Source organism: Colobus angolensis, unplaced genomic scaffold (assembly GCF_000951035.1).
Source record: "Colobus angolensis palliatus isolate OR3802 unplaced genomic scaffold, Cang.pa_1.0 Scaffold112, whole genome shotgun sequence".
NCBI lineage: Eukaryota > Metazoa > Chordata > Mammalia > Primates > Cercopithecidae > Colobus > Colobus angolensis.
In genome coordinates, this window is record NW_012112253.1 from 214606 (window position 1) to 238845 (window position 24240).

Consider the following 24240-nt stretch of genomic DNA (forward strand, 5'->3'; position numbering starts at 1 on the left):
ACCTGGGTTTCCCCTGCTCCTAAAAACACGTGACCTCCCAGAACACGCCCAGCTCCCCAGTCTTTGCCCAGGATGCTCTCTCTGCCTGGAAATCCCTCTCAGCACCTTGCCTTCTACTGCCCTGGAAGCTTCCACCCTGCAGCTCTTCCCTCACGCCAGCTCTGACGTGGGGTAGGACTAGCATCTCCACACGCACTGTGCACACACCTCTATTAAAGCGCCAGCATCTGCCCGTTGTCCTAGAATTGTTTGGGCACCTCCCATAAATGAAGGGATTTATTATAAGGCAGGTCCCACTGCTAAAGGAGTGTGAGAGGGATGCCTTTTAAACATCTTCAGATTGAAGTAATGCTGAGTCTGTGAGCTCTCAGAGGGCAGGGGACTTAAGCTTTCATTTTTTTGTCCCCACACTAGGCCCAGGACCTGGCTCACAGAAAGACTCAGTGTGTGCGTGTGTATATATGTATATGTATACAGATATACACACATACATATATACACATATATGTATGTGTGTGTGTGTGTCTGTGTGTGTGTGTGTATATACACATATAGAATTTGGTTTTTTGAGACAAGAGTCTTGCTCTGTTGCCCAGGCTGGAGCGCAGTAGCGCAATCTCAGCTCACCGCAAGCTCCGCCTCCCGGGTTCGCGCCATTCTCCTGCCTCAGCCTCCCAAGTACGTGGGACTACAGTTGCCCACCACCATGCCCAGCTAATTCTTGTATTTTTAGTAGAGACGGGATTTCAATATGTTAGCCAGGATGGTCTCGATCTCCTGACCTCGTGATTCGCCCACCTCCGCCTCCCAAAGTGCCGGTATTACAGGCATGAGCCACTGTGCCTGGTAAGAGTCAGTATATATTTTTGAACAAATAGGTTTAATAGATTTTGTTCTTCTGTAAGTAACTGAGCAAGAGGAATGCATTTTTTCCCCTCTCTCTTTTTCTCAGTCACCTTACCCTAATGCTATCTATGTGGTTACTTTGCACAGGGGGAGAGTCAAAGACCTTCATCCTCCTTGCTGCTTTTTGTCTTCTCCACCAGGTCTCCTCAGTGGGTCCTTCTGGTGGCCTGGGGCTATCAAGAACAGGGACAGAGAGAGGCTTCTGAGCCGACCTGGCCTCGGAGGACCTTGGCATCCCACCTGCAGAGTTCTTGTCAGGGCAGATGTGCTGTCTCGTGATTGGAGGACTAAACCACCCCTGTGTTCAGTCGCTTTCCAGGCCTTCTGTCCCATGAAGCTCTGCTGCTCAGCAGGCTCCGTAGGAAATCTTGTCTTACAGCACTGGAAAGAAGCTCCAGGAGTGTGGTGGAAATGCTTCACTCAGCTCTTCCAGTTAGCTGTGGGGGAAAACATCTGCTCGAGAGTAGACTGGCGATCTTAAGCTTCCCAGGTCAGCAGAGTAATGATGCCTCACCATATATCCACTCACCAAGCAGGGACTGAGCCCCTCCCTCATACAAGGCACGCTGGGGGCATTTCTGGGGAAAGACAGACATGTGATGTTTGCTTCTGAAGGCCCCAGTGGGCTCATGGACAAGTGCATAGCAAATCCAGGATGAAGCCACATGTGACAGGTCTGATGGGAGCTGTCGGAGGGCTGGGTGCAGCCTGGAAGGAATGACTCATTTCCTGTGCTGGCAGGCTAGGGGCAGCTGTCCTTCCATTTGCAGGGAAGGACCTCAGGAGGTGGCTGGTGGAAGGAGAACTCTGGAAGATGGAGACGTACACTGAGATTAGCTTGAGGGAGCTTGCTTGACAGGGTCACTGAGGTACCCTCTGGGGCCCTGAGGTTCCCCAAGCATCTTGGGGAGCTGGTGGGAGACAGAGAGCAACACAGCCCCCAGCGTGGGGTCTACTCCACATACTGGGCTGCCTCTACTGTTTCACTGAAAGCAAGGCTCCCTTGGCTAAAGTGGATTTTAATTACCTTCAGACTGAAATGCAGACTCAGTACTGGGAGTAATTGAGCTTTGAGGTGAATTGTTCAACAGTCGTAAGGATGATGAAATCATAAATGATATTTACTATCACTGTGTTCCAGGCAGCATGCTAAGTACTGTCTATTCATTTCAGGTGGGTGCTGTCATCATTCCATTATACAGACATACACACAGGGCTCACAGAAAGTGCTCGACTGTCTGCAGTTGGTGGGCCACGCCCCAGCCTCTTGGCTCCAGCCTGGTTCTTTTTCCATCATTGCAATTTCCTCTCTAAACGGAGAACTCCTAAGGCCAAAATTATCAAGAGCAAAGTAGCATTGCTAAAAACAAATCATCAGTTTCATGCATGTTTCTGGCTTCTGAGTGTATCCTCTGATTTGAGCAGAAGTGGAAGTGGGACTTGGGTAGAAAAGCAGAGGCTGTTTTTCAGGCAAGTTAGAAAGGCCAGATTGAAAAGGATGAAGGCTGTTTTTCTGGACTCTTTAGGGTGAGCAGAGAAATGTGGACTCTGCAAAGCAGGAAGGCCAACCTCAGCTGAAGGGATGCTGGCCATGAGTCTCGCAGGAAGGAACGCTCAGCTCCACCTGCATGCAACTCTCTCACATGCAGACACTGCCCTCCACAGCTTGGACAGCCGGGGACACTCGGGCTCCAGAACAGAGTCTAGAGGTGGGGCTTCCTTTCCCTGCTCAGTCAGAACTCTCCATTTGTCCATCTTCTCTTTGAGGGCTCTGCTTGGAATTCAGGGTACCCACACCTCTAGCAAACTATATGGCATGATCTCTCAAAGGATAAGGTTTTTAAAATGTGAGGAGGAGGCTCAGAATTCCTCAAAATTCTCTATTTCCCTCCAGGCTGCCTTAGGTGGGAGATTAATCTCCAGGAACAAGGCCCCAATAAATAGCATGAGGCGGTGGGATTCAGCTTTGGGCACAGCATCAACACTCTTACATTCCCAGTAGTACAGAAGGAGATCACATTTTCTTAAAAGTTATACAACCACACACTTGAAGGAAGGAAGCTTGGAACGTGCCATCTGCATGGCTGGTATGTGCTGAGATGCAATTCTGACTGATGCTGCAAAGCCTGGAGCCAGTCTGGCTTCCTGCTGGCCTGCCTGGCATTAGGACTTCCGCTTGGCTGGAGGTCACAGGCAGGGCAGGGAAGATGGGCTCAGAAGCTTGGGAGCCACATGGTCACATGTGCCCGCTGGAGGTTTGAAACATTCCTCTGCAGTGCAGAAGACACTCGTGGTTCTCAGTAGTCTCACTGCTCTCTCTCTCTCTAGGCCAGCAGTTAGAAGGTCTTAGTATGGTGGAGACATTGCTTTATTTTGAGTTAATCACAGCACTCATCCAAGTTCTCACTGGTCCTCTGTGGGGGACACATGCTGAAGGGGCTACTCAGACTCCTGTTCCCAAAGCTGCCCACCCTGGCCCCCTCATCAGTCCCCGGCAGACAGGCCTCTGTGGATTTGACCAGCAGTGAGCGCCTGTCCATAGCTGGCCTATCCCTCGTCTCTTTCCTGGGAACTCAGTACTGAAATTCAGATGCAGAGAAGTCATGTCTGCTCATGCTTGATGGATCCCAAAGAAAGCTACCCTCCTTTATATGTAATTCAGAAATCCAAAAAGCTCTGAAAACTGTAAGTGTTCTCTTCCATTTGTGGCAAACACATCTGGCAGCAAAACCAGCCTGGACTGATGTGAGCTCTTGGTAGTGTTAGTATCCCCCTTAATGAGGTTACCTGGTGGACAGACCCACGTGTCTGACTATGGGGTGCTTTCCTGGAGCCCACCAGTGATACAAATATTTGGTTGGTGCACCATTATTACCTTTTGAACACATAAAATACTCTGCAACCTGAAATGTATGCGGCCCAAAAGGATCTGGATATGGGATGTGGATTTACATAAGAGGTGCCGTGGGCTACCCTGCCAGCTTGCACGTGGACAAGTTCTGAGAAAGCCAGTGCAGTGGGTGCATGGGGGTGTGACTGCCAAACACAAGCTGCAGAGACCACCGAGCTAAGGTCCTGACATCTTCAGCTTTGCAACAGCTTCCCTCCTTTTCATTAAGCAGCCCCAGCTGGTTTGGCGGAGCTGGAGTCAGAGAGTCCTAACCATCACGCCCTTCATCCCCACAGAGGCTCAGACCTGGGGGGTTCTGCTGTGCCAGGCAGGAGGAGCTGGGAACGCACAGCCACGTCCAGACGCAGCCTTTGCCAAGCTCTCCGACACTTCAGTGGGCCCGCGGCCTGCTGGCCTGGGCAGGGAGGACTGAACTCTTGAAGATTTCCACTTCAATGAGATTCCACGGGAAAAGCAGAAACAGGGTGGGTTTGGCAGTGGGCCATCTCAATGGGTTTCTGTCTAAAGGCTTTTCCACTTACAAATATTTTCTAAGGTGGGTCTTTGTCTTCTTTTGGAGGTGGGATGGATTTGTGGTCCTGAATCTTCGCTTGGAAAATCTACCTCTGCAAGAATTCCTTTTTCTTTTTAAAAAAGGGAGAGAAAAAAAAGAAAAAAATATAGCTTCCCTTCTCTTGAACTGTGTGTCACTCGCCAAAGAATTCCGCAGCGATAGCACTGCTATGAATAGGGCAGTCATAATGGGCTTCAGAAGAGCCCGGAGCCCAACCACAGGAATCGCTCCTATCATGGCTCAGCTAGAACTGTGCCTTTTATACATGGGGTTTTCAGAGGAACACTTATAATCCGTATTCTCCTCCTGCCTTCTAAATTGGCCCTTTATTATTTTGCTTTTACCCTTTAGGAAATGCTCCTTTTAAAAGTGCTGGCTTTTGTTTGTATTCGAGAGAGAAATGAAACTGCAGATGCAAGAAGTCAGGGCGATTCTAACCCAGAGGAGGACGTGTCGAGCTACCTGTGCAAAGCTCCAAGCGTGGGGTCTCTCCTTCAAACGCCACATACTTACTGCCTGTTAGCTGTCCTTATCAAACAGGGCTGCTCTTTTCCAATCAAAGGTGGTGGCACTCTAGTGACAATAACTTATGACTTAGGCAGAGAGAAACAGAAAGTAAGTGGGTGAAAGGTCACATTCCCAATCCAAGCAGCTCCCCAAACAGCCACACCGCAAGGCTTCCTGGGTGGAGGATCTGGGCAGACTGAAGTCCCAGCCACTGTGGTGATAAGGCAACCAAAGAGTCCAGCCATCCAAAAGCGGTCAGAAGGAAAACAGAAGTTTAATCTGGACTTGGAGAAAACTGTGGAAAAACAGACATTTAAGTGGGATTTCTGTGTTGAATAAATGAGACAGGAGCATTGAAAACTGAAGCAGGCAACCAGGGAAAGAACAACTTGGTGCACAAAGTTGAGCTGAAATTTGAAGAGCGCGAATCTGTCCCAGACCTGACCTCTTCTTGCTCCTGCAAAGTGGGAACGGACAGTAAAGAGTTCTAAAAGCATCTTTATCTGGCATGCTGGGGAAAGCTGAAGGTTCGGATTCAAGGCTGCTTCTCATGGGAACCAAATGGCAGCTCTCTCGCTTCTAATTAGGGGTCTGGGTGTGCCCGACACAGCGGGAAATCTCCTGCTGCCTCCTGACACCTCCTGCATCCGATTCATGGCCAGGCAGAGAGGCAAAGGTCCACGTGCAAGCGCATGGCTCTAGTCACACTCGTTTTTTTTAGGAGGGCAGGTCTCCTCTCTCCCTCATCTGCAGGGAAAGTTCAGTGTGCAAAGGCCATGTTTCTCTTGAATTCTGCTGGTGAGCTGATGGCACAGCTACATTACACAGTCCCCGAAGGTGGTTTCTTTTCAAAAAAGGAGAATGACAGGGGCTCCCCAATACTTTTAAATGAGTCCTCATTTGAGTGGGCTGGTGTTATCTGCTACAGTTTAGAGCATCACATGTTGCTTTACGAGTCAGCTCAAAGAGGATGTGTCAGGCTGTTAGACTAAAAGCTGCAGATCTGAGGCTGCTATTCCAGAGATGCCTGGGCCTCCCTTCACACAGCTATGCACACTTGAACTTGTAATCGCAGATCGCCGAATGCAGATTTCAAAGGCTCTTCCCATCACAGGGAAGAAACAAAAGACCTGGCATCCAAACGTCATTCTTCTGCAAAACATTTTTGAGGCTGTCTAAAAATCAGACCCAGTTTCTTGAGTTCTTCTTCAAGCTCCCTCACTCCACACCCATGAAGTCATGCTGTCTGTCTTCTTCAAGTGTTGGAAGCCAGACGATAGCTGCCTATTTTCTGTGAGTCAGCTGCTCTGGAACTGGGGTCAGCTCCCGCCCTGGCCTCTTGTCAGCTGCAGGCGCTTAGAGGTGTCCTGTAACCTCATTCCCTCTGATCTTCTGCACAGCTTGTTTTGCGTATTAAATGAGACAATGTATGTAGAGCTAACTTGTGTCTTGTACATGACATACCGATAAACGGGCTCATATGTCATCATTATAACACAAAGTCTTGTTTCGTAAAGAAGAACAGTTTTAGATGAAAAAAGAAAAAAACAACAACAATCCTGAAGCGGGCCCTGGGGTGTCCTTATCTATTAAGGACATTAATTAAGCAGACATTACAAATGTATACATGACACACCACTTAGTTTCATCAGCTAGTGGAAAAGCTGGCAGTGGCCCAATGGGGCAGAGCCTCTTGATTCAGGAGAAAGCTCTTGGAAAGAAAATGTGGCCTGTGCTTATTATCATCTTTCCCAAGTTGTAAACTATTCTCAAAATGTCCCCCAACATCCTAGCCAAGAATTAAGAGCCAATACAAAATAAACCAAGAGAAGCAATACAGGGAAGCATCCACAGCGTAAAGCCAGACAGCAGCCACACCAACACACTGGGATGCTCCTGTAAAGCCTCGGTCTCCTCATCTTATCCTGGGTCCCTCTACACATGGCACCAGGGGCAGGATGCCAGCACAGCCTCCTCGCTACAAATGGGGTTGCAGGATGCACCTGGCCTGCTGCCTGCTTCAACAGCTGCAGTTGGAACATCTCAGAGAGTTGGGTCATTCAAGGTCAACCCCACAACTTACAAAGTTGGGCTACAGCTAACTTGGGCAGAGGACTGGAGTGTCTTGCTGGGTTGGTTTGGGAAAGGGATGCTCCCCGGCTTCCCTAGGTGGTTTGTATATTCCTCGGGGAGGATAGGAGGTTGCCATGCAAGGACATGCCATATGCCTTTACCATCAACCACCACAGCTGTCAGCAGGCCTTTCTTCTTGGTGCTCAGCCGGTCGTGCGCCTGGCACTGCTGGTCCCGGAAGCTGGGCAGACCCTTGGGGCAGGGCAGGTTCTCGCAGACCGCGTGTTCCACACTGGCACCCAGGCAGTGTGTGCCTCCAGGCCCAGGGCTAGAAGGAAGACGAAGGTCTGCATTAACCAGATGGTGCAACTAAAGAGCAGGAGAGCGGTGTTTCTGTCTCTCTCGCCAGGAGAGGGGGAGAGCAGGGCAAGGTTTCCAAAGCCACCCCCTCTCTGCTGTTACAGACCAAATGCCCACAATCCCAGACCCACATTGCAGGCATGTTTAAGTGAACCCTCTGAAAGGTGCATCTGAGAACTGCAAATCAAGGTCATATGGAAAGAGAAGGCAGTGAGTATCAGTTCAGCAAGATCTACCCATTGCGTCCTTCATCTGATCTGAACTTAAAATTTGGCCATGGGTAACACTGAAAACCCAAAGGATATTTTTGGAGTGTGTGTGTGTGTGTTTGTGTGTGTGTGTGTGTTCTGCAGGGGTCTTCTCTGACATGAAGACCTGTAAATGGTCCTCAGCTATACTCTGGAGGTTAAGTTTCAGGATGAGTAAACACATAGCTCGTTTACTTTATAATGAAAAGAATAAGAACAATGAGTTCACCTGTTCACGGGCTTTGAGTGGAGACCAGTTAGATCCGGGCTGGGCTACCTTTACCTAGGCAGGTGTGAGACCACACATGGTCAATGCTGTGGTCTTGGGTCCTAGATGCTCTGTGCCAAGGCTGGGGTTTTAAGCCATTCTGGAAACCCAGGCTGTGTTCACTGGCCAAGTCTACACGTGTGAGGGTCTGGCTGGCCAAAGCATGGCTCTGCCCTGTGCTTCTGCAAGGTCCCAGGGTGTCCTTGGAGGACTCAGGCCTGGGCAACCTCACTGGTTCCATTCATTTCCATGATGCCAAGGTCATCATGATGGAATAAGATTTCTTATCCACTCCCATTCCCAACACTTTTTATTGAAATTCAGCCTACGAAAGAAAGAAAAGGGCACACATCCAAACTGTTCTGCTCAATGAATTCCCACAAATCACACACACCTGTTGGCCAAATGTCATCTCGACACATTATTCATTTCATGTTGTGTAATTCTTTTTCTTCCTTTGTCATTTTTCATGTTCAGAGAGCAAGGCCACCCTGCGATTGTTGCTTTAGGGGAGAGATATAATAGCAGAAGAGGGCAGAAACCTTTGGGCTTTTGTGTCACAAAGGTCTTCAACCAGGGGTTGAAAAGCTGTTTCTGTGAAGGGCCAGATAGTGAATATTTTTGGTTTTGTGGGCCATATAGTCTCCAATCACTCAACTGCCACTGTAGCACAAAAGCAGCTAGAGATAACATGTAAAAGAACAGGCATGGCTGTGTCCCAATAAAACTTTATCAAACACCTGGTGGTAAGCCAGATGTGGCCCATGGGCCTTAAGTTTGCCAGCTCCTGGTTTACACAGATGTCTTGGAGAAAATATCCTGATGAGAAAGGCCCCTTTCATACTTCTGTCTACCTCATACACACCAGAAAACAGTTCCCTTCCCCAGGAGAAGAAGAGATCTAGAGAGATTAAACCTACTGGTGGCCCCATAGTGGGGCCCTGAGCTCTGCTGGTCTTCAAGTTAGGCAACAGCTAAACCTCTAGAAGGTTTATGGAATCTGAGAAAAGAGAGGCCTTGTGTTCTGCTTCCTGTCTAGAAAGCAAGGGAGGCATCGGTTTCAGAGAAATGATTGCTTGGTGTGTTTAGGCAGAAGGGGCCTCAGCAGCCTCCCCAGGAACCCTGGCCCAGGTACCACTGGCAGACAGAATGAATCAAATCCTGAGCCACGAAGCGCAGTGTGGAAGGAGCAGAAAGGGGCTGGCCCCCAAGAGCTACATGTATCAGCAGGAAAAACATCACCCTGGCAATAAGTGAGTCCCCACAAGCGGGCGCCAGAGAAGGAACAAGAGAGGCAGCAGATGCAGCATGGCACAACGTTTCAGGCTGAACTAGGCCCACAAAACTCTATGTAGAGGTCCTAACATCTGGTGCCTCCTCAGAGTGCAACCGGATTTGGAAATAGGGCAAACAGGACACAGAAAAAATTAGTTAAAATGAGGCTATACTAGAGTAGGTTGAGCCCCTAATCCAATATGAAGTGTCCTTATAAAAAGAGGACATCTGGAGGTACACACACACACACATACACACACACACACACACACACACACACACACACACACACACACAAAGGGAGAACACCATGAGAAGATGAAAGCAGAGACTGGGATAATGCTTCTACAAGCCAAGAAACATCAAAGTTTGCCAGCAAGCCACCAGAAGCTGGGAGAGAGGCCTGGAACAGATTCTCCCTCACATTGCTCAGGAGAAACCAACCCTGTCGACACCCTGATTTGGACTTCCAGCCTCCAGGATCGTACAATAACTTTCAGTTGTTGAAGCCACCTGGTTGGGGGTCCTTTGTTATGGCAGCCCCAGGAAACTAAGGAACCAGACAACACAGGGACCAGATGCTCCTCATGGAACTTAGATGCAGACTCAGAGAAAGCAGGGCAGACACTGAAGTCATGAGGAACACAACATGGACTGGAAGGGAGTATAAAAATACAAATTAGGTGGGTTTGTAGAAGAATAAAGGAAGCTACATTTCCTACACACTTGAGTATAGACTGCGATTGGTGAACATCATGTGATTAACTTCCTAAGTTGTTATTGAGTTTCCTTTAATGCTTCAGTTTCCTCCCTTTCCACTAGCTGATTTCTCCAGTTTTACATCTGCCTAACCCACATACAACAATTACCTTTACCCCTGACAGTGAGGAGGTGGAGAGGAGATGTGATGTGATATGATGTAAGAGAACTGGATCGAGAAGAAAGTGGGTCTGGAGGTGGAGCCCATGGGATACGACACGTGCCTTGGCACACCTCCCTCCAGATCTGCTTATGCTGCTGCTTCTCCCTGACAACTTCTCCAACAGGCAGTCTCTATGTGGCCCCTTATCTAGCTCACAGACCCCATAATCCCCACTTCCCACCTCCTAACCCTCTGTCCATCTTTGAGGTCACCTCCACCCTATTTTTCCTTCCTATCTAGAGCATCTCCAAATCTTGTTTGGGTTTCTGCTATGCTGCTTACCACCAACCTTATGAAATGGAGAGCTGTCTTCCTCCTGTTCCTCTTATTTGGAAGGATCTTATCTTCCAAATATCTGGGTTCTGTGTTCTCAGCAGAGAGCATTGCACAGGATGGTCTTCAATAAGTAGTAAACTGAGTTGAACTATATTATCAGAGCTTATCTTAAAATGACCAACAGAGGGAATGATGTCAGGAAAGAGAGCTGAGGAAGAAGCACCAGGAATCCATTTCTCCATCCACACAATAATCATACTGGCAAAAAACTATCTGAAGAAACAAACTATTGTGAAACTCTGCAGTCTACTTGAAACAGCTTGCAGCTTCCAGGGGAAAGCCAGGTCAATTTCAGTTAATTTTGCTCAATTTCAGCCTTTAGTGTGGTAACAGTTACTGCCCATCCTTCACTCCAAGGCAGGCAGCTATGTCTGTGCTCCTGGTGCAACTTTCTGGAGTCAGGGTGAGCAATAAGGGCCACATCTTCCAAATATCTAATTTCTGTGTTCTGACTGCTGATTGCTACTTTCAGTTGCTAAGGTGCAGATGCAGAAGATGGCTGACATTGTTGTAACCTCCACCAGGTGAAGTAGCTTCCAGGGGATTTCCCTCCTTTTTCCTTTTAGGAGCCAGAAATTTAAGCACAAAGACATTTAAAAACAACTTCATCTAGGAGAACTTCGAAAGTCACCAGAAATTGCTAGGAAAAGATACAGGCGCAAACAAGACCTGATAAGACCTTAAGCTTTCACTTCAGGTTGATTCCTGATCCAGGGATACCATTAAGTCATAAAACAAAACAAAACACCCTGGAGAATGGGTAGAACCTATTTCTAGAGTTACCACATTCTAAGATTTGAATGTCTAGTTTTTAATGAAAACATCACAAGGCATACAAAGAAACAGGAAAGTATGGTTCATTCAAAAGAACAAAATATATTGGCAGAACCTGTCCCTGAGGAAATCTAGATGTTGGCCTCGCTAGACAAATACTTTAAAACAACTGTCTTAAAAATGCCCAGGAACCAAATGAAGGCACAGATAGAGTCAGGAAGACAATCTGTAAACAAAATGAGAATATCAATAAAGATATGGAAATTAAGGAAACAAAGATAAATTTTGGAATTGAAAGTATAAGAACTGATATGAAAAATCCACCAGTTTAGGGCAGATTTTAGCAGGCAGAAGAAAGAATTAGCAAACTTGAATACAGGACAATTGAAATTGCTGAGTCTGAGAAGTAAAAAGAAAAAAAATGTAGAAAAGCAAGCAGAGATAATCTGTGGGACACCATCAAGTGGATCAATGTATGCACTATGCAAGTCTCAGGAGAAAAAAAGAGAGAAAGGGGTTAGAGATTATTTGAAGAAATAATGGCTGAAACTTTCCAAATGTGAAGAAAGACGTGACTCTACAAATCCAAGAAGCTTGAGAAATTCCAAGTAGGATACAAGGACCCATACTAAGACACATTATAATTAAACTGCCAAAAGACAAAGAGAGAACCTTGAAAGCACCAAGAGAAAAGTGACACATCCCATACAAGGGATCTTCAACAAGATTATTAGCCAATTTCTCACCAGAAACCTTGAAGGCCAAAAAGAAGTGTGCTTACATAGTTAAAGTGCCTAAGAATAGAACTGTCAACCAAGAATTCTATATCCATATAACTGTCCCTCAAAAATCAAGGTGGATATTAAGACATTCCCAAATAAACAAAAAATGGAGAAAGCTTGTTACCACTAGACCTGCATTACAATAAATGCTAAAGGGAGTCCTTCAAGTTCAAACGAAAAGACACTAGATGTAACCTGAATGGAGGAGGAACAGGCTTTTCTCCCTGGTCCTGGTATGTGGCTTCTCTCAGCATGCTTCTTTAGTGGCCTGTGATGCATTCCACCTCCATGTGGGCAGCATTCTCCTATACTCCAATGGGTAGCTTTCAAGCACACCAACTTTTTGGATAGATTCCTATCCTGGTTTGAGATGCAGTTTCCTCCCTTGGAACCTTTCCCTCACACCCTAAGTGTGACTTCCCAGAAAGTGCCACCAGTACAGAACCTCTACAAGCCTCTCCCTCATTCACTGGACCCCAGGTACACCGTCTCTAACAAGGTCCAAGGCATTTCATCCCTGGATGAAACTGTGGTAGCAGCTACTGTCCATCCTTCACAGTAGCTGTGTGTGGGTCCCTGTCATACAGATCTGTTCCTTCCTTGGGTGCTCTGCCTCAGACCTAAAGACACTGGATGCTACCTGTATCTTGTCTTCCTGTATTCCTTAGAGTCCTCTTTACCTCTTAGTAAGCTCCCATTACTCCAACCACCTGTTACAGCTAATATTTCCTTAAACTTCCCCTGATTAAAAAATATGACCAAAGGAATTGATTTTCTTCAGTTTTATTTAAGTCATTATTTTGAACAACATGAGAAAGGAGAGAAGTAATCCACTAGGTGCATGATTTGCTACCTAAATAATCCCCAATTGCTATGCGGCAGGACCCTGCATGCAGTCCTTCATTTTTATGACTGTCTCTAGAACACAGGGCCTCTATAGTTACATCAGTGAGGGTCTCCTGCATGTGCAGCTGACCTCTGAACAATGTGGGGGTTAGAAATGCTGACCCCTCACATGTAGAAAATCCACAACTTTTAACACCCCAAAAGCTTAACTATTAATAGCCTGTTATTGACTGGAAGGAAGTCTTACTGATCACATAAATTAACATGTTTTGTAGGTTACATGTATTTCATACTATATTCTTATAGTAAAGTTAGCTAGAGAAAAGGTTAAGAAAATCATAAGGAAGAGAAAATATATTTCCTACTCAGTAAGTGGAAGTGGATCATCATAAAGGCCTTCATGCTTATCATCTTCACATTAAGCAGGCTGAGGAAGAGGAGGGGTGGTCTTGCTGTCTCAGGAGCAGCAGAGACAGAATAAAACCCATGTATAAGTGGACCTGCACAGTTCACACCCATGTTGTTCAAGAGTAAACTGTACATTGGTCCTAAGACAACAGAAAGGGGCACCCTCCATCTGTGGCATAGAGAAGACAGAAGGAGAATCCTTGTGGGGGAGGGTATGGCTAGCAGAGTTTCCACAGATGGCTTCCTGACACAAGTTCTGGGGGAGGACTCAAAGGAGACCCCAACTTTCCCAAGGACCCCACACTAGGCTGGGTGGATAAAGCTTAGATTGTGTGGACATGAGGGCTTCAGGAGACAGTGTGTGGGGCCAGCAAGTGCAGCAGGGGACCAAATCCCCAGAAGCGAATGGAGAAACCACCCTCACACAGTCAGTCTCAGGAGCAGAGGGCAGGGCTCTTATTCACTCTGGAAGCTGCTCTGAGCTACACAGTAAGGAGAAAAACAAAACACATCTAGGGAGACTAAAATGACAGAAAGCCAGTTTGGCATGGCTAAAATAAAGAACAGTTAATATAAGAGATTCATAATAGAGTTATCCCTTCCTAGGAGCTGAAGGTGGGTCTGGTCTTTCCCTCAGCCTCTCCTGTGAGGGCAGGAAGGCGCAGGCCTGCCGGGCTCCATCGCAAGGCTCTGAGGTCCCATGAGGCCTCCAGGGGAAGGCCAGCAAGTTGCAGTCTCATCCTGAAATGAGGACTGATCCCTGAGGACCAGGAAGAAACTTCAAGGAAAGAGGCACTTTCACATAAACAGTGATCATAAAACAGCCAACATGCCCAGAGAGCTCCCACTTTGCTGGCCCTTCTAACCATTACTTAATTAAATCCACACACAGAATCAGAAGGTGCTCCTGACTGCATTCTTTGAGTGAGGAAACCAATGCTCCAACAGGCGACATAACCACTTGGCTGACGAGCAAGAGGTGGAGAGAAGAAATGTAGCGTGCAAGAGCTCCTGAACCCAGCAGGAACAGGCGCCCTGCCTCTGGGAGGGGCTGCCCACTGGCCACCACAAGGCCTGAAGGACAGCCTGACTCACCGACCAGTCATCGGGGTGTGATGAGTTTTTAAATTTGAATTTTTACTATCAATCAACAGTTTCTAGTTTTTCTGTTCTAGGACTTTTTTTTTTTTTTTTTTTTTTGACAGAGTCTTGCTCTGTCATCTAGGCTGGAGTAGAGTGGTAAGATCTCAGCTCACTGCAACCTCCACCTCCTGGGTTCAAGCGATTCTTGTGCTTCAGCCTCCTGAGTAGCTAAGATTACAGGTGTGCGCCACCATGCCCAGCTAATTTTTTTGTATTTTCAGTAGAGATGGGGTCTCACCATATTGGCCAGGCTGGTCATGAACTCCTGGCCTCAGGTGATCCAGCCACCTTGGCATCCCAAAGTGCTGGGATTACAGGCATGAGCCACTTTGCCAGGCCTGTTGTAAGACTCCTAAACATGAATGAAATAGAAGCTTAGATACAAAACCAAATGGCTTGCGTGAGTACTTCACAGGAAAAGGATATTCAAATGGAAATAAGGAAACAGACGGATGTTCAGCCTCACTGTTGATGATGAAAGTACGAATTCCCCAGCCAGTTACGGCTACACATGCATCAGAATGGCCAAAACCAGAGAGAATTACTGACAACATCGGCGTCAGTGGAGACATGGGGCAAGTAGAAAGCCACCACAGCCACGGCAATGGAGATGGCACGGCCATTCTGCAAAGCTGGCAGCTGTTATGTAGTCACACATGCGCACCCCAGGGGCCAGCAACTGCCCTCCTACTGCACTGACACATATCTGCACGTGCGCCCCAACACACATGCTCGACTGTGAGGAGCAATACTGTGCACAGACCTGTGTTTCTTTGTATATTCTACCTTCATAAGTTTGTTTAAAAATAAGCAAAAGAGTAAGGTAGAGAGGCTTTGGTGAGAAACTGAAAGTGTGGAGAGAAAGGAGAGCTCTACCGCAAATTTTCCCAAGCGCCTGCAGAACAAGGACCATCTCCTGCTGAGGTGGTCCTCAGTGCCTTGATAGACACAAGCACAGAGCAGAGAAGGTTTGCTGAGATCAACAGGATCACATGGCAGAACATTTGTCCCTTTCTTTGAGAGTGGATAGACAGGTAGAATCGAGATAGGCTGGAAGAGAAAGATGCCACTTTTTATTTTCAGGTTTGCTGTATTAAATGAAGACAGACCAGGAGATTAAGTCACAACAGCAGTTTGGACCAGCTTCACCATCCAGAGACACAGGGCGCTCAGTAGAAAGCTGGTAGTTCTGGCCTCTCCCTTGGTAGCCCCTGGCTCTGTGAGCTCTGAGAAGGGAGCAGGGCAAAGCCATATGGTTTCAGAAGGGCTGCCGAGCTGCTAACGCACCCTCACGGCAGCACACATCCCAGTTTTAAGGCCTCCTCTGAAAGGTGTCCAAGTAACACATGTAACTTATGCTTCACTGTAGATACTTGAATTTTTAAAAATTATCCATATGAATGCCAGGTCGCTGGCACATCGAAAGCACACAGAAGGGGTTTCACTGTGGAAGCAAAAACCAATTACAGGCACATAACTTTACGCAAGCCGTCCTCCCACCATCTTAGCAGGCTAGCTGCCTTCCTCTCCCTTTCTGGTGCACATGGGCTGCATCTCATGGTGACCCTGCTGTATCCCGGCTCCACACTCCACTCACCTGCCCGCGCTGCACCTGCTAGGATGCAGCTGGCTTTTCACACAAGTGCATCTGAGCCTTTCTCTCCCCTCCCTCCCCAGCCCTTCCCTGCACACAAACTGTCCAGGGGTAACAGAAGGTGAATTAGAGATGCATTTTCTACCTTGTAGTCTTTTGACGTAACTCCCACCAACAGCAACATAAATTACAGCAGGAAAGGACGGACCTAGGAAGCTGGTTTGGAAACACAGGTGATCCCTAAGGCCTCCACATTAGCTAGCAAAAAATAAAAATTCCGAGAGCTGTGAAGACCAAGACTACAAAAAATAATTGTGTGTGGGGGGACTCTCTCGCCAGTATTTTTGGACAGTGAATAAACCAGCTGCAGAAGACAGGCAGTGGAGCCAGGAATATAAAGTGAAGGGGGTGAGGAGGGGGTCGTGGGAGCGTTCCAAGCCTGAGACCTACATAGCAGTGAGATTGGGACATCCTTGTGAAATCTCGAGGCAGTAGGCCTGGTGATTTAAGGAGTGAGATGGGGAGAGGACATTGTTTTCGTCAGAGCTTGGCTCTGAGGGCCTGGTCAGCTGTGCTTTGTAACAATCGCCACATCAGGGCATCCTGCAGAAGCACGCTGGAGGCTGCAGCCTGGACTTCATAAAACATACCCACGTCCTGCGTCGCTTTGGGAAGCCCCCGAGACGGTTGCTAATCCACCCGCCCAAGGCCTGTCCCGCCTCATCCCATTCACCTGGGCTGGATCCATGGAGGCGAGAAACTCCATAGAAAACTACATGGGAAAAAGGAGCATGTTGTTTTCATTTACAACAGAAAACAGAGCTACACTGTCACTGCGAAAGATTGAACAGACTACCAATATTATAAGAGCAAAAAGGTATCACTTCCCTTACTGGGGAAAAACAAGGCTGGGTTCTGTGTTGAAGCTTGTTCTCAAGGTGATGCCAAGAACCCCAGGCTGTGAGCTGTTGCCTTGCTGGAGAAGGGCAGGCACAACAGGTGACAGATGGGCCTCATGTGGCCATTCATAGCATCTGGGCCTCAGTGAGGGGAGATGATACAAGGGAATGAGGCCTAATGGTGGTCTGCCACTTTTGACCTAATCGTTTATGATCACCTTTGTGTTTCAGTGAAAAAATGATATTAGGGATGTGTTTTGGAGGCACTGGTATTGCAGAAAGATTGGTTTTCCTGGGCAAGTGCATGTCCAGGCAGGAAGGCGGTCAGCACATTTTATGGAGTGGCAACTCTGCTGTAGGCACGGAAGGCAGCATGGTGTCCAAACAGGGGTGGCCTGTCCTGGGCCTGCACAGAGCTCAGCTCAAAGGCCAGTGGGGAGAACACAGTCAAAACAAGTGAGCAAATACATAGCAACAATAACAGCTGTTATAACACCTGCAATGCGAGGAAGAGGTGCTGAGGGAGAGTTAAGCAGCACCCCATTTTAAGCAGGGTGTCATGGACAAAGACCTCTTGAGAAGACATTTATATTAAAACCCAAGGAAGGGCAAAGGCAAGTTAAGGAAAGGGAAGACAGAACTGAGGAGGGTCCTGGGGTTGGAATGTTGTGGCTCAGAGCACAAAGGAGGTTCCGAGGCTGCAGGGGGCTGAACGGTGGGTGCCTTCGCCCTCAAAAGATAGGTCCACTTGGAACCGGCAAATGAGACCTTATTTGGCAAAAGGGTCTTGGCAGACATAATTAAGCCAAGGATCTGGAGATGAGACCATCCTGGATTTGGGTGGGCCCTAAATTCAATGACAAGTGTTCTTCTAAGGGAAGAAAAGGTGAGAGGACACACAGAGAAGAGACCATGTGGAGTCAGAGGCAGAGATGGAGGTGATGTGCCTCCAAGCCAGGGAAGGCCAGGGGTTGCCTGGAGCCACAAAATGTATTCACCTTTGGAGTTTCAAGAAGGAAGCAGCTGTGCTGACACCTTGATTTTGGACTTCTGGTTTCTAGAACTGGGCTCCAAACCTGGCCTGCCACTGCCTTGTTGTGTGACTTTGGGCGAGTTACCAAACTTCAATATGATTCTATTTTTTTTTTTTTTGAGATGGAGTCCCACTCTGTTGCCCAGGCTGGAGTGCAGTGGTGTGATCTCAGCTCATAGCAAACTCAACCTCCCAGGGTTCAAGTGATTCCCCTGCCTTAGCCTCCCGAGTACCTGGGATTACAGGCACGTGCCACTGCATCTGGCTAATTTTCGTACTTTTAGTAGAGACAGGGTTTCACCATGTTGGCCAGGCTGGTCTTGAACTCCTGACCTTAGGTGATCCATCCGCCTCAGTCTCCCAAAGTGCTGGAATTACAGGTGTCAGCCACTGGACCCAGGCCCCTGATTCAGTTTTTGTTTTTTTCTGTACAATGAAGATTAAAAATAATACCTCTCCCATAGGGCTGCATTCAATGATTTCCTACATAAAAGCCTAAGAGAACCCGGCGCATAGTGCGGGTCTGCTGCATTTACCACCCTTCTCATGACCAGACGTGGAAGAAGCAGAAAGGATGTAAGAGGAAGCTGCATGGACTCAAGGGTTTTGGACTAAAGCAATGCAAGGATGGTGGTGCTATTTACTGAGAGGGGAGATGTGGGCTAGCAGTAGAGGTCCCAGTTTAGAAAGGGTCCTGTTTGAAGTGTCTGGGAGAAAACCAAGAGGAGTTGGTGGGACTGCACCCCTTGTGGGTAGGCAGGGATTTTATCTGTCTTTGCTTTTTACTGCAGGCCCACACCTAGCAGAGTTCAGGCCCTGGCATGGTTTACTGAAGGCTTCACGTTGGAAAGGCTTCACCGGGAAGGGGCGTGCGGCTGGGAGGAGTGAGAACACTGCAGGCTCTTTCTGTTCCTTCTGCCATTGCCCTGCCCCACAGGACGATGCTGCTCGACAACAGAGATTGGATGTGAAGGTGCATCAATGACTGTAACAATCTGATGTGCTGAGACCCACAAACCCTCAGGTGTCTGTGTACCGAGGCCCTGCAAATTATCCCATTCCTCAATGATAAAATACAGGAAAAAGCAAGGGAAGGAACAGCCACGACTATCATGGCAAGGGAGAGGGAGGACCTGATGAAGAAGAGAGATGTTGACAACTTTGTGATTTACAAAACAGCCTCTCTCCTGGGGCCATGGGACCTGGAGGAATGGGGTGAGAATCCCAATGCTAGACACCTCATGGCAGGGCAGGCCAGTGAGAGTATATTAATGCAGCTGTCTGAACTGGGCGGTGTTTAGGATCCTCCCAGAGCAAAATGCCCCTGGGGTATCCCAGAGCAACCACGGGAGGCGGGTAGGGCAGGAAGCAGTTCAGATGGTGAAAGCGGTCCTTCGGGCTACCAATGCAGGGGAAACCCTAGCTAATATCATCCCAAAAAAGCAGACCACACCAGTTCCCTTCAAAGAAGCACCTATGGCATTTGCATAGTGTTGATAACTTCTTATTCTTGTAAGTGTTGCCCTCGCCTGAAGACAATTTAAATGTTGACAGTCTCACGACACTGGGTCCTTCAGGCATCGGAGGTTCTGATATCCTCCTGCTGTTTACTGGGTGTCACCTGTTTACTGGGTATATCTGTTTACTGGGTGTCACCTGTTAGGAGATAAGACACATAATGTGCCAAGAAGATCGGTCTTCCACTAGACCCCACAAACTCCAATCACAAACATGGAACACCCATGACAACCACAACCCCTACCAGTTTCTCTCTGCACTTAACAAAGCCTTAGGCAGGGAAGGGCAACTGGTCCCATCCCTGTTCTTCCATCAGTGCTAATAATAAGAGGGGCTGCTTATTAAATACACAGCAAGGATTTTCTGTGCATTCCTGTGAATTCTTCCAAGTTTTAGATGAAGAGACAAGTACCAGCTGTCAGCGCTGTAAGAAGTCATGCTGGTGGCCAGGTACGGTGGCTTACACCTGTAATCCCAGCACTTTGGGAGGCCGAGGTGGGCGGATCACCTGAGGTCAGGAGTTTGAGACCAGCCTGACCAACATGGAGGAACTCCGTCTCTACTAAAATTACAACAAAACTAGTCAAGTGTGGTGGCGCATGGCTATAATCCCAGATACTTGGGAGGCTGAGGCAGGAGAATTGCTTGAACCCAGGAGGTGGAGGCTGTGATGAGCCGAGACTGTGCTATTGCACTCTAGCCTGGGCAACAAGAGCGAAACTCCATCTCAAAAAAAAAAAAAAGTTGTGCTGGGATTTGAAGATCTGTCTGTCCTGGCTTTGAAGCCTGGTTCTTCCCACTCTACCATGTCAGTGCCCTCTAATGGATGGAACGAAGGCCAGGGAACAGAAGGGTCTTGAAGTCACATGACCATTAACCAACAAGGTCAGGCCCAAAGCCAAGACTCCAAACCCAACCCTCACTTCATGGGGCCAAAGGTCAAACTATTAACTTCAACACAGAGTAATGCAAAAACTGCAACCACTTTCCATTAATTTCTCACCATTTAGCTAAACAGGGTTTCTAATCATCTACCCATCTATGCCCTTAATTAAGAAGTCATTCCTGGGCGGCTCAAGACTGTAATCCCAGCATTTTGGGAGGCCAAGGTGGGCGGATCACGTGAGGTCAGGAGTTCGAGACCAGCCTGGCAACATGGCGTAACCCCATCTCTACTAAAAATACAAAAATTAGCTGGGAGTTGTGGCGCTCTCCTGTAATCCTAGCTACTTGGGAGGCTGAGGCAGGAGAATCACTTGAACCAGGGAGGCAGAGGTTACAGAGAGCCGAGATTGCACCACTGCACGCCAGCCTGGGTGACAGAGTGAGGTTCCATCTCAAAAAAAAAAGAAGTCATTCCTAACAGACTAAACACCTACTATGTGCCCGACACTCTGCTGGGTGCTAGAAGGAAATGTTTTAATAAGACATAATTAATACGTAATGCCAATTCTTATAACATTGCTAGAAAAACGGTGTTCCTGTCACTGACTAAACTAGGAACATCAGCCTTCCTTTAATCTAGAGGTTCCAACATTGGCTGCTGTTGGAGTCACCTGGGAAGATAAAATATCCAATTCCTGGGTCCCACCCTTAGTGTTCTGCAATTTGATCAGTCTGGGGTATGACCTGGGCATCAGGATTTTTAAACACAAGAGGCATTTACTAATTATCCATCAACAGGACTTAATTGTGGAGATTTCTTTATAGTCATTATTTAGAACTTGCTCATTTTCAAAATTGATGTGATGCAACTGCTGACACACAAGGCACAAAACAGATCATTAAAAGAAATGGTAAGAAATGGGAAGCTGCATTTGACCCAGCAATCCCATTACTGGGTATATATCCAAGGATTATAAATCATTCTACCATAAAGACACATACACATGTATGTTTACTGTGGCACTATTCACAATAGCAAAGAGTTGGAACCAACCCAAATGTCCATCAATGATAGACTGGATTAAGAAAATGTGGCACAAATACACCATGGAATACTATGCAGCCATAAAAAGGGACGGGTTCATGTCCTTTGCAGGGACATAGATGAAGCTGGAAACCATCATTCTCAGCAAACTGACACAAGAACAGAAAACCAAACACTGCATGTTCTCACTCATAAGTGGGAGCTGAACAATGAGAACACATGGACACAGGGAAGGAAACATCACACGCCGGGGCCTGTCAGGGGTTGAGGGGCTGGGGGAGGGATAGCATTAGGATAATTACCTAATCTAGATGACGGGTTGATGGGTGCAGCAAACCACCATGGCATGTGTATACCTATGGAACAAACCTGCACGTTCTGCATGTGTACCCCACAACTTAAAGTATAAAAAAAAAAAAGAAAGAAATGGGAAACTTCAAGAAGACAAGGGAAAAATCTGTGGTGATGGAATTATCATCATTGAGCCCAAAATTGATCCCTGAGTTTTGTGGAACAAATGTACAAAGGTGAACAGGAAAGGTCATGGTGTCATTAGAGTCAATACAAAGAAGCTAAAGAGAAAAAAACTAAAACATTGTTTTTCTAATAGTTATAGGAGGATCCATGAAAAATATTAGGATGAAGAAGACAGCTGAACCCAGATACTCTGAGAGTCATGAACCACCAGGCTGCTCCCACTTCAGCAGACAGCCAATGTGGAATGACCCCAGACTTGGTAAACCACAAGGCAGGCAGGAGAAACTGCAATACAGCTGTCTCCGAAAATCTTTCCGCTGGGGCCCAGGGAAGGAATGAGGGAGTCAGCTCACCCCAGAGTCTACCATATTCATGTTCACAGAAAGAGCAATTTAAGCTGAGATATCATTTGACACACACGAGGCCCCTGCACCCTGGACCTTGGCTTGGTTTCATCTTTCTTATCTTCTGATGCTCAGCGGGAGACAGAGCCTGCTTTGTGTGAGGCAGCGAGAGCTGCAGTTGGGAAACTCCAGTCGTGGCTCGTTGGGGTATGGCTGGTCAGGGGGACTTACGGGGGGTTGTCACATTTCCTCTGCCGGAAGCGGGCTCCCGTCCCACATGTTCGGCTGCACATGCTCCAGGCGCCCCACGGGCTCCAGTCTCCGTCCACGTGCTCCGGGATGGGCGTCTTGCTCACGCACTCCCCCGCGCGGCACCACTGAAACACAGCGGGGAGGGCCAGGGCCCAGGCACTCAGCAGGCCCCAAAATGCCACACTGCCAAAAACCCATTTTCTAAATTTACACAAAAGTACAGTATGTTTCAGGGTTTGCATGTTTGCTAACTTTAGTGACATGCCTTACTTACTCAAGCTGACACTCATAGCCCTGTAGGGTTTGGATTTTGCCCTAAACTTTCAGATGGATGTGCTCCACTGGGATTTTCTAAATCCCAGGAAAGGGATTAATCTACATGGCTCATGAAGAGACCTGGGCTTCTGCAAACTTTGCTTGACATGAGTGCGTTTCTCGCTGAGAGGCGGCATGCCCCAGCTGAGGTTCTGAACTTGAGAGTTGGGTTTGTTGCTTGGTGATGACACAGCCAGCTGCATGTGAGGGAACCTTGGTTCTTTCTGAGGATAAGACAAGGCCAGCCCTATAAAACAATTTCTCAGAGTGCACCTCGCATACCCTCAGGTGCTAGATGTGATTTTTGTGGTTCCCAATCATGGCATCAGAGCAAAACTTTACTACCTTTTCAACTCTGTCAATTCTTGCACTAAGACTGGAGAGAGGTCCTGCGGCTGCAGGTCCTGAACACCTCTTCTAACACCTCCCTATCCCTCCTGCACGTGAGGAACAGGCTCACTCTCTCAACATTTAGTTAGAATTGGGTAATACTGTTCTCACTGAATTCTTTTTACGAGCACCTACTGGGTATGGCAGGTGTTCTTCTTCCATTCCTTTTAAGTAAATTCCCTTACATGATGAAAGGAGTTAATCTAACAAAAAATATTAAGTAACTGATGCTTGTATCTTATAAGAAAAAGGACTGAGGTGAGGTAGGCACCACTCTGTGCCCAGAGTGGGCTCCATGGGCGTTTCTGTGGTGCCTGGTGGATGTTTCAGGGGCTCGTAAGTAGAGTACAGACAGTGTTTCAGAAGGAGAGGTGCCAATTGCCTGGGAGATGTGGAGCTGCCTGTTGGGGGCAGCGGGAAGCCAGGGGTTTACCTTGTCTGCCCCACACTCGGTGCCATCCAGGGGAGGGTCCAGCTTGGTCTTGCAGGATGTGTCTCCTTCTACCAGGCACCACAGTCCAGCGCACATCAGATGCTGCAGGACAAGGGAAGGAACCGTAATTGTGGAAAACACCCACAGTCACAGGTTACAACTGGGGTCAGAGGTGTGGCCCAACCACTGTTTCAAATTTGGGATTCGAAATGTATGGGGAAGCCAGAGGGTCATGAGTCTGTATGTCTAAAACAGAAGTGCATCACTTGAACTGGCTCATTTAGCACAACAAAAATCTGTGCATCTACTCCTAGGAGGGCTTGTCTCAAAGAGTTGAGTTCAACAGCTCCAACAACCACCGAGGGCCTAGGAGATATCAGAGGCACAGCCCAGGCCAGGAGTAGCAGCCCCTGCTGATGAGCAAACAGGAGTGATGAGCAAACAGACATCTTCCATTTACAGCAGTGAGGGGAGGGGCAGATACCCAGGGGCTGTCCAGGGGACACAGGAAAAGGATCTAACCAAAACTCGTCAGGGAGGGCTTGCTGGAAGAGGCAGCTCTGAAGTCAAGGCCACATGGGTAGGCAGCCATTGTGAGGCCAAGAAGTGACAGCCCAAAGGGCCATGAAGGGCTGGTACCCCCACAGGGTTACAGGGGCAACCTTCTGTCCTCCCTGCAGTCACCTGTTTCTAGCTCAGCTGAGCTGTGCACAATTTTTTATAGTATTTCACCTAGAGAACTT

The 24240-nt window shown here is 47.7% G+C and overlaps 1 protein-coding gene across 1 annotated transcript in view; it reads right to left on the reverse strand.

The window, feature by feature from the left end:
• ADAMTS17 (ADAM metallopeptidase with thrombospondin type 1 motif, 17) overlaps positions 1-24240 on the reverse strand; it is a gene marked incomplete at its 5' end in the record, with an annotated part of 344816 nt that overhangs the window by 128265 nt on the left and 192311 nt on the right. The window contains 3 exons of the mRNA XM_011958096.1: positions 7112-7278; positions 22339-22484; positions 23498-23599. Of these exons, the coding sequence (XP_011813486.1) occupies positions 7112-7278; positions 22339-22484; positions 23498-23599 (415 nt within the window). The remainder of the gene's footprint in view (positions 1-7111; positions 7279-22338; positions 22485-23497; positions 23600-24240) is intronic.